Source organism: Bos taurus, chromosome 13, assembly GCF_002263795.3.
Source record: "Bos taurus isolate L1 Dominette 01449 registration number 42190680 breed Hereford chromosome 13, ARS-UCD2.0, whole genome shotgun sequence".
NCBI classification, from domain to species: Eukaryota; Metazoa; Chordata; class Mammalia; order Artiodactyla; family Bovidae; genus Bos; species Bos taurus.
The window spans coordinates 72,579,934-72,592,171 of record NC_037340.1 but is presented as its reverse complement, the minus strand read 5'-3'; the positions used below and the strand labels follow the sequence as shown (position 1 = coordinate 72,592,171).

Genomic DNA, 12,238 nt, shown 5'->3' with positions numbered 1-12,238 from the left:
TTGAAATATCCTTTATGCTAATCTATACTTTTAAGTTATGGTGGTCAATAGGCCTGCTGAATATTTTGTTTCATGTGTTTATAAAGAAGAATATACATTCTTGTATTACAGATTTGTTCCTTTAAATATTCTGGTAACAGTGTGTCAGTGTAATTGCATGTCTTTGTAATCCTGTGTAATTTATGCATTTTAAAACAGTATACCGAGAAAGGGTCCAGAGGTGTCACCAGGTTGAAAAGAGCTGTGACACAAATGAGGTTAAGTCCCTTGTTCTGGGGGCTTGGCTTCTGCATTTTACCAGCAACAGCGGAGAAGAGAGAGGACACTGTGGATTACAGGACAGGTTTTTGTGGACCATGCCTGGAAATGGCATCATCCTGTCTTCCCACAATGCTTTAGCCAGTCACCTGACCACACCTAACCCCAGGGAGGCTGGAAAATGGAGTCCATCTGTGTGCCCTGAGAGAAGAGGAAATGGTCGGGGGAACGCACAACAGCCTGGACCACAGGGCTTAATAAATATTCATTGACAGCCCAAGTGAACAAAAGTGTTGTCCACGGTGTCTCATTGTGGGTGGGGGAGGAAGGGCAGAGAGGGTTGGTTCTCTGGAGGGATCCTGAGACTCCACCGTGTCGTCTCCTTAGGACAAGCCACGCCAAGGCCAAAGCTGAGGCAGCAGAACAGGCTGCCCTGGCTGCTAACCAAGAGTCCAACATTGCCCGCACTTTGGCCAGGGAGCTGGCTCCAGACTTCTACCAGCCAGGTAGGGCCAGCCAGGGAGGGGACTGGCCAGGATGGGGTGGGGAAAGTCCGTGGGGTGGGGATGGGGAGGTGGACACCTTTTTCTTTGCTTGGTGGAAAGCTGAGATGCTCCACTGGGTCCACACATGCCTGTGAGCATCTGTGGGCGTGGTGCAGGCATGGGGTGGGATGAGTCAAGGGGACTCAGGCTGAGATTGGGGTGGTAATAAGAGGTTTCCCCAACTGGAGCCTGTCTCCTCTCCCTGGGGAATGAGGCTGCAGAGTGAGGAGGACCTCCTGGCTCTGATCCAGACTTTGCCCTTGAATACAGTGGTGGGAGTCCATCAGAGTGGGCGACTGGTGCTCTCCATGTTGAAGGGTTTTGGAGTCGCTAAGAGTCCGGCACGACTGAGTGACTTCACTTTTACTTTTCACTTTCATGCATTGGAGAAGGAAATGGCAACCCACTCCAGTATTCTTGCCTGGAAAATCCCAGGGACAGAGGAGCCTAGTGGGCTGCCGTCTATGGGGTTGCACAGAGTCTGACACGACTGAAGCGACTTAGCAGCAGCAGCAGCAAGGCAGAAGGAAATGGCAATCCACTCCAGTATTCTTGCCTGGAAAATCCCATGGACGGAGGAGCCTGGTAGGCTGCAGTCCATGGGGTCGCGAAGAGTCGGAGACGACTGAGCGACTTCCCTTTCACTTTTCACTTTCGTGCATTGGAGAAGGAAATGGCAACCCTCTCCAGTATTCTTGCCTGGAGAATCCCAGGGATGAGGGAGCCTGGTGGGTTGCCGTCTATGGGGTCGCACAGAGTCGGACACGACTGAAGCGACTTAGCAGCAGCAGCAGCAGCAGCAGCAGCAGCAGCAGCAGCAGCAAAGGAGGCTAGATACAAGACCTCAGAGTGCAGATCTCAGCCCGGCAAGAGGAGTCGCGCGTCCCATCACAGTGCGCCCCCTGCTGGTCCCAGGAAGAGCGACGCTGGCTGGCAGCCTCCGCCTTGGGTAGTCATAGCAACAGCTGTCACCACGTGCTAGGTTCTGCGCTCAGCATTTCACAGGCATTTTTTTTTTCCCACTCGATTAATCTTACAGTTAGTATTTATGAAATAGATATCATTAGGCCTGTTTTTCAGATAAGAGAATGGAAAGAGGCCGGTGTGACCATAAAGAGCATAAACTCTGGAGCCAGACAGCCTGTGTGCCAGCCCCGGCTCCGCTCTTGGTCAGCTGGGTGACTTTGGGCAAGGCATTTTACCTCTCTGAGCCTCCTTTTATTCTTATGTGCTGCTAAGTTGCTTCAGTCGTGTCCGACTCTGTGCGACCCCATAGACGGCAGCCCACCAGGCTCCACCGTCCCTGGGATTCTCCAGGCTAGAACATTGGAGTGGGGTGCCATTGCCTTCTCCGAGTTCTTATGTGCAGTGGAGGCTAAATAATAGCATCCACCTCATAGGGTTATTCCGGAGAAGGCAATGGCACCCCACTCCAGTAATCTTGCCTGGAAAATCCCATGGATGGAGGAGCCTGGTAGGCTGCAGTCCATGGGGTAGCAAAGAGTCGGACATGACTGAGCGACTTCACTTTCACTTTTCAGTTTCATGCATTGGAGAAGGAAATGGCAACCCACTCCAGTGTTCTTGCCTGGAGAATCCCAGGGACTGGGGAGCCTGGTGAGCTGCCGTCTATGGGGTTGCACAGAGTCGGACACGACTGAAGCAACGCAGCAGCATAGGGTTATTCAAAGGAGTAAATGAGTTAGTATTGGGGAATGGCTTAAAAACAGTGTTCTTGGCACCTGGTGGCTGCAGGTCAGTGCTGGCTGAGTAAGTTGACGAGACTCAGCGGGGTTGGAGCGGCTTGCCCAAGGTCAGCCGGTGCGGGGACCCAGCTTCGAATCCCACCTCCCCTTGTGGTCTCCCCGCAGGTCCGGAGTATCAAAAGCGCCGGCTGCTCCAGGAGATCCTGGAGAACTCGGAGAGCCTGCTGGATTCCCCCGACCGGGGCCCCGGCGCCGCGGGCCTCCCGGAGCGGCTCCGCGAGAGCCCGGAGCTGCACGAGCGGGAGACCCCGGCGCCCGAGGGTGGCCCCCCGTCGCCGGCCGGGACGCCCCCGCAGCCCAAGCGGCCCCGTCCGGCCGCGGCGTCCAAAGACGGCCTGCTGAGCCCAGGCGCCTGGAACGGTGAACCCGGCGGCGGCGGCGGCGAGGGCAGCCGGCCGGTCACGCCGTCCGACGGCGCGGGTCGCCGCAGCCCCGCCCGGCCGGCCAGCGAACGCATGGCCATCGAGGCGCTGCAGGCGCCGCCCGCGCGGCCCGAGGAGCCGGAGGTGGCGCTGTACCAGGGCTACCACAGCTACGCCGTGCGCACCGCGCCGCCCGCGCCGCCGCCCTTCGAGGACGAGCCCGAGCCCCCCGCCGCCGACTCCGTGCCCCCCTCCCCGGCCGCAGCCGCCGCGCCCGGGACGGCGCCCCCGCCCCGAAGCCCCGCGTCGGCGCCCGAGAGCCCCGCCAAGCTGGAACCCAAGCCCATCGTGCCCAAAGCCGAACCCAAGGTCAAGGCCCGCAAGACGGAGGCCCGAGGGCTGACCAAGGCTGGGGCCAAGAAGAAGGCTCGGAAGGAGGCCGCGGCGGCGACAGAGGTCGAGGTGGAGGAGGTGAGGCTGCTGGTGGAAGTGGCGGGGGAGGGGGGGGGGCGGGGGGGGAGGGGGCGGGAGGGGGGGGAGGGGGCGGGGGGGCGGGGAGCTGGAAGTGGGATTCGGGGGGCAGATGACCGGGGGACCAGGGTGATGGCACAGGACAGGGCAGGGGGGAACCCCTGCCGGGATGTGGGCTTAGTTAGGTGCAGCCTGACCCAGGGTTACAGGCAGAGTGCCCCCACCTTGGGCAGGGGCTGGCCTCTGTACAGTTGTCTGGGCGCTCCTTTGGAGGAGGCGACTAGGAGTCCCAAGCAGCTAGGCTGTGGGCTGCTCCTGTTTATGAAGGATCTAGGCTGGGCTCCAATAGCCTCTACTACATGGTGTAGCAGGGAGGGCTTTGGGGGGATAGAGGAATGGTTCATTAAGGGGGTGAGTCCTGGCCCTCTGGCCTTGTTAGGGGAGCAGGAAGCTACAGTGCCAAAGACTGAAGCTGGGCTCAGAGGGCCTGAGAGATGCAGCCCCAGAGGAATTAGCAGTGGGTACGGCCATGTACTTGGATTCCAGTCCCAGCTCTGCCCGCTGTGTGCCCTGGGATACGTTCTCGATCCTCTCTAGACCCTGAGCAGTTTGGTTGATTATTTCCTCCAGGAATCCTTCCAGCTCGGATGGTCTGTCCAGGTGCTGGACACTGCGGAGGGTTGGGGTGGGGGAGTGTGCTCTCCTGGGGACTCAGGCAGCCTGTCTCGGCTGTTCCCAGGTCCCCAACACCGTCCTCATCTGCATGGTGATCCTGCTGAACATTGGCCTGGCCATCCTGTTCGTTCACCTGCTGACCTGACCTCGTCCCCCAGGTGAGGCCGGGAGGAGAGCACGGCAGTCTCTGGGGAGGAGAGTAAGGGCCTGCTGGGCCACTGTCTTGTGGTTAATTGAGGCCCACCCCCCAGCAGGGGCAGGGACCTAGAGTGTGGATTTGAGAGATCATCTCTCCCCAGTGCGCACACACACATGCACGCACCCTCGTTGGCCCAACGTGCACAGAACACTGGCTGGCTGTCAGGTGAACGCTGGGGGCTTCATTCATTCACGAACTCACCATTCATTTGTTGTGGTTGTTGATTAGTCTCTTGTGGTTAATTGAGGCCCACCCCCCAGCAGGGGCAGGGACCTAGAGTGTGGATTTGAGAGATCATCTCTCCCCAGTGCGCACACACACATGCACGCACCCTCGTTGGCCCAACGTGCACAGAACACTGGCTGGCTGTCAGGTGAACGCTGGGGGCTTCATTCATTCACGAACTCACCATTCATTTGTTGTGGTTGTTGATTAGTCCCTAAGTCGTGTCCAACTCTTTTGCGACACCACAGACTGTAGCCCTCTAGGCTCCTCTGTCCATGGGATTTTCCAGGCAAGAATACTGAAGTGGGTTGCCATTTCCTTCTCCAGGGGATCTTCCTGACCCAGGGATCGAACCCGTGTCTCCTGCACTGGCAGGTGGATTCTTTACCCCTGAACCACCAGGGAAGCCCATTTAACCACCCTTTACTGAGCGCCTGCTCTGCTGGGAATAGGGACACAGCAGGGACACATTCCTGCCCCAAGAAATGAGGCGAACGTGAAAGTAAACCTTTAACTTATGGCTCATTGTGTAAGAGTCTTGCAGTTTAAACGTTAAGCAGAATAGTTCCTGACCTCCTCCCCACAGAGCCCCGGAAGTCTAGACTGAGGTCGCCCGGATGGCCGGATCCTCTTTCCCTGTCCTCTGGTTCTCTCTTGCTCGCACTCTCCACCCGCCTCCCTCAGTCCTCTTCCTGAACCCTGCTGTCAGTCAGTCGGTTCCATCAGTTGGTTTTCTCCCCGTGATGGAGCTCAGGAGCTGGGTAAGGTCCGGTGAAAAGGAAGTGGGCAGGGCTGGGGTGAAGGAAAATGGCCCTCGCTGGTCTCAGGGTGAAGTAGCCACGTGCATGCGTGCTAAGTCACTTCAGTTGTGTCCGACTCTTTGTGATCCTGTGGACCGAAGCCTGCCAGCCTCCTCTGTCCATGGGATTCTCCAGGCAAGAATACTGGAGTGGGTTACCATGCCCTCCTCCAGGGGATCTTCCCGACCCAGGGATCCAACCCATAGTCTCTTAGGTCTCCTGCACTGGCAGGCGGGTTCTTTACCACCATCACCACCTGGGAACCCAAAGTAGCCACAAGGCAAATCAAATCTTCCTCATACTAGGACCAGCCTTTACACTGTGAATCCTGTGTTTGGTGCTGCTAACAAGACTTGCTGCCTCTTGCCTTGCTCCCCTCAAAGATCGCCTCCCTTGACTCTAGCTTAGTATGGGCCGGGGGTTCCTACTCAGTCCCAGAGGAGAAGGAGAAGGGTAAATAGCCAGTGACAATATTAGCCTGGTAGGTGCTGCCCTGGGAGCAGATGCTGGCCCCAGCGGGGTCCGTGTTTCCTAGGGGATCTGGGAATGGTTGCAGCGGGGACTGCCAACTTCCTGACCTGAAGGATGGTGAGGGGCGAGCCAGATGGCAGTGAGGGAGGGGAGGAGAGGAGGGCAGCATGTACCAGGCAAAGGGAACAGGCAGAGGCAGCCTCCAGCAGGGCCTTGCATGGGCCAAGGAGGGGCCTCTGGGGCTTGTCTCTGGTCCCACTGAGTCAGAGCCCAAGGCTGAGGCTTGCGGGCTTGCAGAGGCAGGGATGGTGCTGGTGATAGAGATCTTGCCCCAGAGAGGATCAGGCCTGCTCCTTGAACCCTGCCCGGAGCCTGGCTCAGCCTCACCTCCACCCCCGGCCCCTGCCTTCATCCCTCCTCCATCCTTCCCTCACCTGGACCTCTTTTCTTCTCTGCAGAGCCAGGAGTTCCTGCTGAGGATGCATGGACCCATCTTTTGCAGTGCCAGGCAGGGCGGCTGAGGAGGACTGGACCCGGTTGCTGGGGGTCCACTCGCATCCACACCACAAACATTGAAGGAGGCTTCCCGTGGCATCTGTGCCCAGACACAGGCAATGCCCAGAGGAAGAGAAAAGTGCTGGGCAACGTCCGGGAGCTCTCTGCCCAGTGGCAGGGAAAGCCCTGAAAGAAGAGCCCTGGTCTTGAACTTCCCAATCTGCTCCATCCCCCATCCCCATCCACTCCCTCGCCTCCACCACTACCCTAGGTCACCCCCTCCCCAGGCTTTTTGTGTTTTGGGAGAAGTCACCAAACCAGGATGTTAAATCCCAGCCCCCTCCTTCCTACCCTCCCTGGCTTTATTTTAAACTTCTGAGGCCTCCCAGGCAAGCGGAGGAAGTGACGAGATCCCTGTGGTGGGTCATGGCGGGTGATGCTCTCAGCCCACCGGCCCTTCTTGTCTCAGTCCCGACCCCTCCCATACTCTGTCCCTTGCTTCCAGATGCTCAGGATGACAACAGAGGAAATGGACATCTTCTGTTTGAATATCCCAGAATACAGTGCTTCTGTCTCCTCCCACCGGTCCAGTTAGCTTCCCTCTGGACCAGCAGGCGAGGGGGAGACGTGAGGGTTTGGGACCTTTGGCTGGGAAGCCGCTGACCAGGTGGCCAGGGGGCGGGGTGTGTGGGGAGAAGGGCTGAGGGGCAGTTAGGATGGCCCTGTTTCTGAGGGCGCCTGAGCCTGGGGCTGGCATTACACATGGGGGCTTCGAGGATGCTGAGGGTGAGGAGAGGTCACCCTGCAGGAGCCGTGGGGCCGGTGAGATAAAGCCTCAGGGATGCCCGTGAACTGGTTTGTCCGCTTCCGCTCCCAGGGGCCACCGCAGGCTTGATTGGTGGGGGGTGCTGAGCATGGAAGCCCAGGCAGCTTTCGCTGGGGCAGACTCTCAGGCCGATGCTGAAGAAGGCTGCTTGTCAGCCAGCGTGTCCCAGGGAGAGGGGAGCAGGTGTGGGGTTCCTGCCATCTGTGATAAGCTCCTCGGCTTGCTTGGCAGGAGCCGGTCTTTGCATGTAGCCCCTTTCCAATGTGCTGTGTACCATTCTGGTTTCTCCTGTCCCTGGTGCTGGCTGGGAGTGGGTGGGGGCTGTGGCCTCGGCGCTGGGGAAGGATGGAGGGCCAGTGGTCCAGGCCCCTTTGAGCGGGGGGAAGGACGTGACCAGGACATTTAAACTGAGTTGGAGGGGAGCAGCTGCTTTTCTGTCTTTGTTTCTCTGCTCCTTGGGGGCTGGGGCAGGGGTAGTCTGGCCTCCCCCCGGGCTTGCTCTTTGACCTAAAGTTTGTTTCTGATGGGGTCAGCTTTCCCTTCCTCCCTCAATACTTGGGAACCTTCCTTCCAACTCCACACTTACTGTTTCAAGCACTGCTGGGGCCTTGAGCTTGTTGGATTGCATTTCTGCCGAGAGGAGCCTGTGGGTTCTGCTGTCCTCCAGGGCCTCCGCCATCGTGTGTGGGCTTTTCTGGACAAGTAGGGCAAGAGGAGGGTGGGCCGGGGGTGCTTCTCAGGGGAGACAGGCTCCAGGCCTGGGCTCTGAGGTCGCTGTCTGGGGTTTTTGGTCTGGCTTAGGGTTGGGGATAAGCCTCTGGCTACCAGGGCTCCTGGGTGGGGTCTTGTTTGGGGGTTGGTATTTGGGGTGAAGGTTCAGGAAGCTGCCGTCTATGCAATAATAAACTTGCATCTGCTCACAGGCTCTGCCTGGGCTGTGGGGTCTGCTTGTGGCCTCAGGATGGGGGACTGGTCTGAGGAGGAGGAGGGAAGCTGAGGACCCTGGGTCATGCTGGGTCAGGCCCTGCCTCTCTTACAGTTTCCATAATACCTCCTGTGTGTGCACTTGCTCAGTCGTGTCTGACTCTCTGCAACCCCATGGACTGTAGCCCACCAACCTCCTCTGTCCATGGGGTCAGCTCGGCAGGAATACTGGAGTGGTTTGCCATTTCCTCCTCCAGGGGATCTTCGCAACCCAGGGATCGAACCCATGTCTCCTGCAGCTCCTGCATTAGCAGGCAGATTCTTTACCATTGCACCACCTGGGAATACCTCCTGAGGGGTGGCTGAAAGGCTTCAGTCCTGACAGGGCCACAGACCTTCTAGGGAAGACCTTGGGTTTGTAAAGCCAACTTCTAAAAGATTCCCTGAGCAGCATATAGCAAAAGAAAGAGCCTGCCTTTTGGAAAAAAATCTTTGGCCACCCACCCCGCAGGATCTTAGTTCCCCAGTCAGGGATGGAACCTGTGCCCCCTGCTTTGAAAGTCTTAACCACTGGACCTCCAGGGAAGTCCCAAAAGAGCCAGCCTTTTGAGATTGGCTTCCCTGGGCTCTAGTCCTGCTTAGGATACTTACTTCACTTCTCCGAGCCTCAATTTCTCATCTATAAAACAGAGAAAATACTACTACCTCCTGGGGTTGTAGTGAGGATAACTTTAAACATTAAAGCTCATATAAAGCCCAGTAATTGAGAGCAGTAAGTGCAGACTTCCCATTTTGGGGTCATTATTGCTGTTGACCTGAAGTACAGTCATTAGCCCTCTCACAAGCTTCTTGCATTTTAATTGAAACCCCAGAAACCTCGAGTGGGTGGAGGTGATTCGGGCTCCTGTCAGAAAGTCACAGAGCGTCTCAGTCAAAGGAAGGACCTATAGGCCATCATCATAGCTTCCAGAGGCTTAGATGGGAGGAGAGACTTGCCCAAGTTCACACAACAAGCCAGGGGTGGGAAAGCAATTATCTTGACTTATTTTAGTGGCTAAGTCAAGCCAACAGCCCCCATGAGCATTGGAGGGGAGGGTCCCTCACCAGTAGGCTTGAGTTCAGGCAGGTTCCAGAGTTCTTTGGTGCTCAGGAGTCCTGGCTGTCTGCCCAGTGTCATCCCTGACTTACTGCATGCCAGAGACCCCCTCTTTGTAGGCCTTAGTTTCCTCTTTGCCAAGGAGACCGTCATCCCTGCCCCATTGCCTTCTTTACAGGTATCATGGTTGTGAGCATCCGATGAGGTAGCTCATGAGTGGTAAAGAGGTTGTCAAAACCCTGGAATAATCCAGGGGTCCCAAAGAAAAAAGATGGGTTTGGAAGGACCGCAGGGGCGATGGAGGGGGTGGGGGTGAGGAGGGAGGAGTTGTACTCTACAGAGGTTTGAATAAAGTGCACCAAGAGAAGGGGGGAGTGGGCAGCCAGCCCAGTTGGGGGGATTTGCAGACTGGCCCTGTGTGTATGTGTGTGTGTGTAAAGTGGGAGTGTGAGGTGAGGGGGCAGGCAGATGACAGCCTTCTAATCCCCTTGAATGGTTTGGGGTGGTGGGGGAAAGCTCATTCCAGAGCCGGCTGGAACGAGGAGTCAGGTAAGGTTGGTTGGAGTCCGGCGCCCCCTGGGGGCTGAAGCGCAGCACACAGCCTGGCTGGTCCCCTTTTCAGCCTTGGCCACTGACACCTCTGGAAGTTTGTCCTCCGCTGCCAGGTCCAAGGTCCTTTGAAGGTGTCTTGTGCCATAGAGGAATTTAAAACCACCTCGTGGATGTTAACCAGGGCCTGTGATCACTACCACTGCCTTGGAGTCTTGGCAGGACTCTTCCAAGGCAGAAAAAAAGATGGGGGACCTGGGAGCTGTGGGATCCAGATGAGGGATTTGTGGCAAGATGAAAATTTTCATAATTTCTGATGAACCAACAAAGGATCTGACTGTGCTGGGAGAGATGAAGGCCCAGATGATGACTTTTGGCGGCCTCAAGCCTGAAAAAGTTCTGTGGTGCACCCTCAAATGTGTAGCTCAAAATAAACACAATACCAAACTAAAACACAAAACTTGCATGTATGCTGAAATTCAGGTAGCTCATTTTTCTTTTGTCCAAAAGACTGTCTCTAGAGGTGAAACTTCTCCCTCATGAGTGCTTCTTGGCCGTACGGCCCCTCCTCTGAAAGCGAGCAGATTACTTCCTTCAAGGTCGCTTCATCAATATGAGCTGTTACCCTATTCTTAGTTCTCCACTTGGCAGTGGGGCAGCATGCCCAGGGAGCAAGTGGAGGCTCCTCTTCCTCATTTTCCAGTTGGAAAGGGCTTCTGTTTGCCAGAAGAAGAGCCCAGGACCTTGTAATAGGTATGAGCAGGATATGGGAAGAGAAGCAAGGCTGACATGGGAGGAACTGTTTCAGAGGGGGCTGAAGCAGGGAGACCCTGTGGTCTGAGCCCCGGCCTTGCCTCGGGCTCTGCAGGGCGGGGGGCGCGGTGTGGAGAGTGGAGGGGGGTAGATAGTGAAACAAGTGAAGTATTTATTAGAAGGAAAAAAAGAGCACTGTATGTGTGGATAGACACACAGGCAGACTCGGTTGCAGAGTTGCACCCTCATGGCAGTTTAAATCACTTACGTGGAGCATTTCTTCCAGTTTTCCTTTGGCTAATCATTTTGATTTGCCTGGTTCCTATTTGGTATATCTCAGGGTCCTCTCATGTGCGCACATGCATCTCTTAGCCAAGATGGATTCTGCTGAAGAAGCCCCTGTGGGTAGCTTGGCATCAGCATTACTCCCCTTTTGACCTCTAAGAACCCTTTCTGTGCATGTGTAGTCAGGGAGGTCTCTTGACATTGAGAATGAGAAATATGTGATCTGTTATCTTCTGTCTGGGCAGGGCCCAGCCTCCTCGCTCAATTGTCCTGCCATTCTCATCTTGAAGTATCGGTCCACATGGTATGAATCTCCAATTGCTTCCCCTGTGTGCAGGGGCATCTACCTCCTGCTTCACTCCTTGCCTCTGGACTCTGAAAAGGAAGAAAGTCCCCCCTCCAGGCAGAAGAGCAAGTGGGGTGGAGGGTGTGTGTGGAGCGAGCGGGAGGGGGTAATGACACACAAAGTGTCTCCCAGGCCCCTCTGGTCTGGGAGGCAAGAAGCTGGTTCATTCATCCTCACCTGGGCATTTGACACAGGATATTAGTTATCCTTCCAGGGGAGTTTTCACCTGAAAAGAGAAGTCTGGAGGGAGCAATGCATTATCCAAAGGAATATTTTACTCTAGAAAAATTTCAGGTATCCACAGGGTATCTTTTCTGGCCAAGTGCTCCGAGCCAAAGAAACAGCTCCTCACTCGTACCCAAAAGAAGAAAAAATAAATAATCACCCACCCATTTCCCTTCTCACATGAGGGAGGGATATTAGCAGTCTGTGGCCAGTGGTGTTCTGGGTGCTAGGATCCTAGCCAGCACTTATTAAGAGCTAGTAATATCGCTTGTATGCGAAGTGATATTATATTGTCTCATTAAATTGTCAGAGCCATGGGCTTGCTTAGTGGTCTTGTGGCTAAGACTCCACACTCCCAATACAGGGGGACTGGGTTTGATCCCTCGTCAGGGAACTAGATCCCTCCTGCTGCAACTGAGTTCACATGCCACAACTAAGACTCAGTGCAGTCAAATAAATATTAAAAAAAAAATAGAGCCACTCCATGGAATATTAACGTTTGGGAGCAGGGAATGGAGGATAAGGGTGAAGGTAAATGACCTGTGTTACGTACTTGTATGTGGCAGAACTGGATTCAAACTCCTTGTCTATTTGACCCTAAAGACCAGAGTTAGGCTGGCTACATTGCTTTGCAGTTCTTGATCATGACCACCAGGGGCGCCACTGCTCCACACATGAATGCTTTCATAAATGTGCTCAAGAGAACGCTGCTTTTATTTAAAAAAAAAAAACAACAAACCATCACCATTGCCATTCTGTGATTCACTATAACCATAAAAGCTACTATAAATTAAACACTTACTATGTGCCAGGCTTTGCCCAAGCACTTTACATGCATTATTTCATATATTCCTCACAACTGCTCTGTGATTTCAAATGCCACTGTGTTCCACAGGTTAGAAACTAAGATTTAAACCCAGGTCTGTCTGTCCATCTTCAAAGCCCATACGCTTAACCATACCCTCAA

The 12,238-nt window shown here is 55.3% G+C and overlaps 1 protein-coding gene across 1 annotated transcript in view; it reads left to right on the top strand.

Moving 5' to 3' along the window:
• JPH2 (junctophilin 2) overlaps positions 1-8,016 on the top strand; it is a 75,026-nt gene extending 67,010 nt beyond the window's left edge. The window contains exons 3-6 of the mRNA XM_025001265.2: positions 646-764; positions 2,675-3,402; positions 4,142-4,235; positions 6,231-8,016. Of these exons, the coding sequence (XP_024857033.1) occupies positions 646-764; positions 2,675-3,402; positions 4,142-4,222 (928 nt within the window). The 3' untranslated portion in view covers positions 4,223-4,235; positions 6,231-8,016. The remainder of the gene's footprint in view (positions 1-645; positions 765-2,674; positions 3,403-4,141; positions 4,236-6,230) is intronic.
• Positions 8,017-12,238: the final 4,222 nt, after the last annotated feature.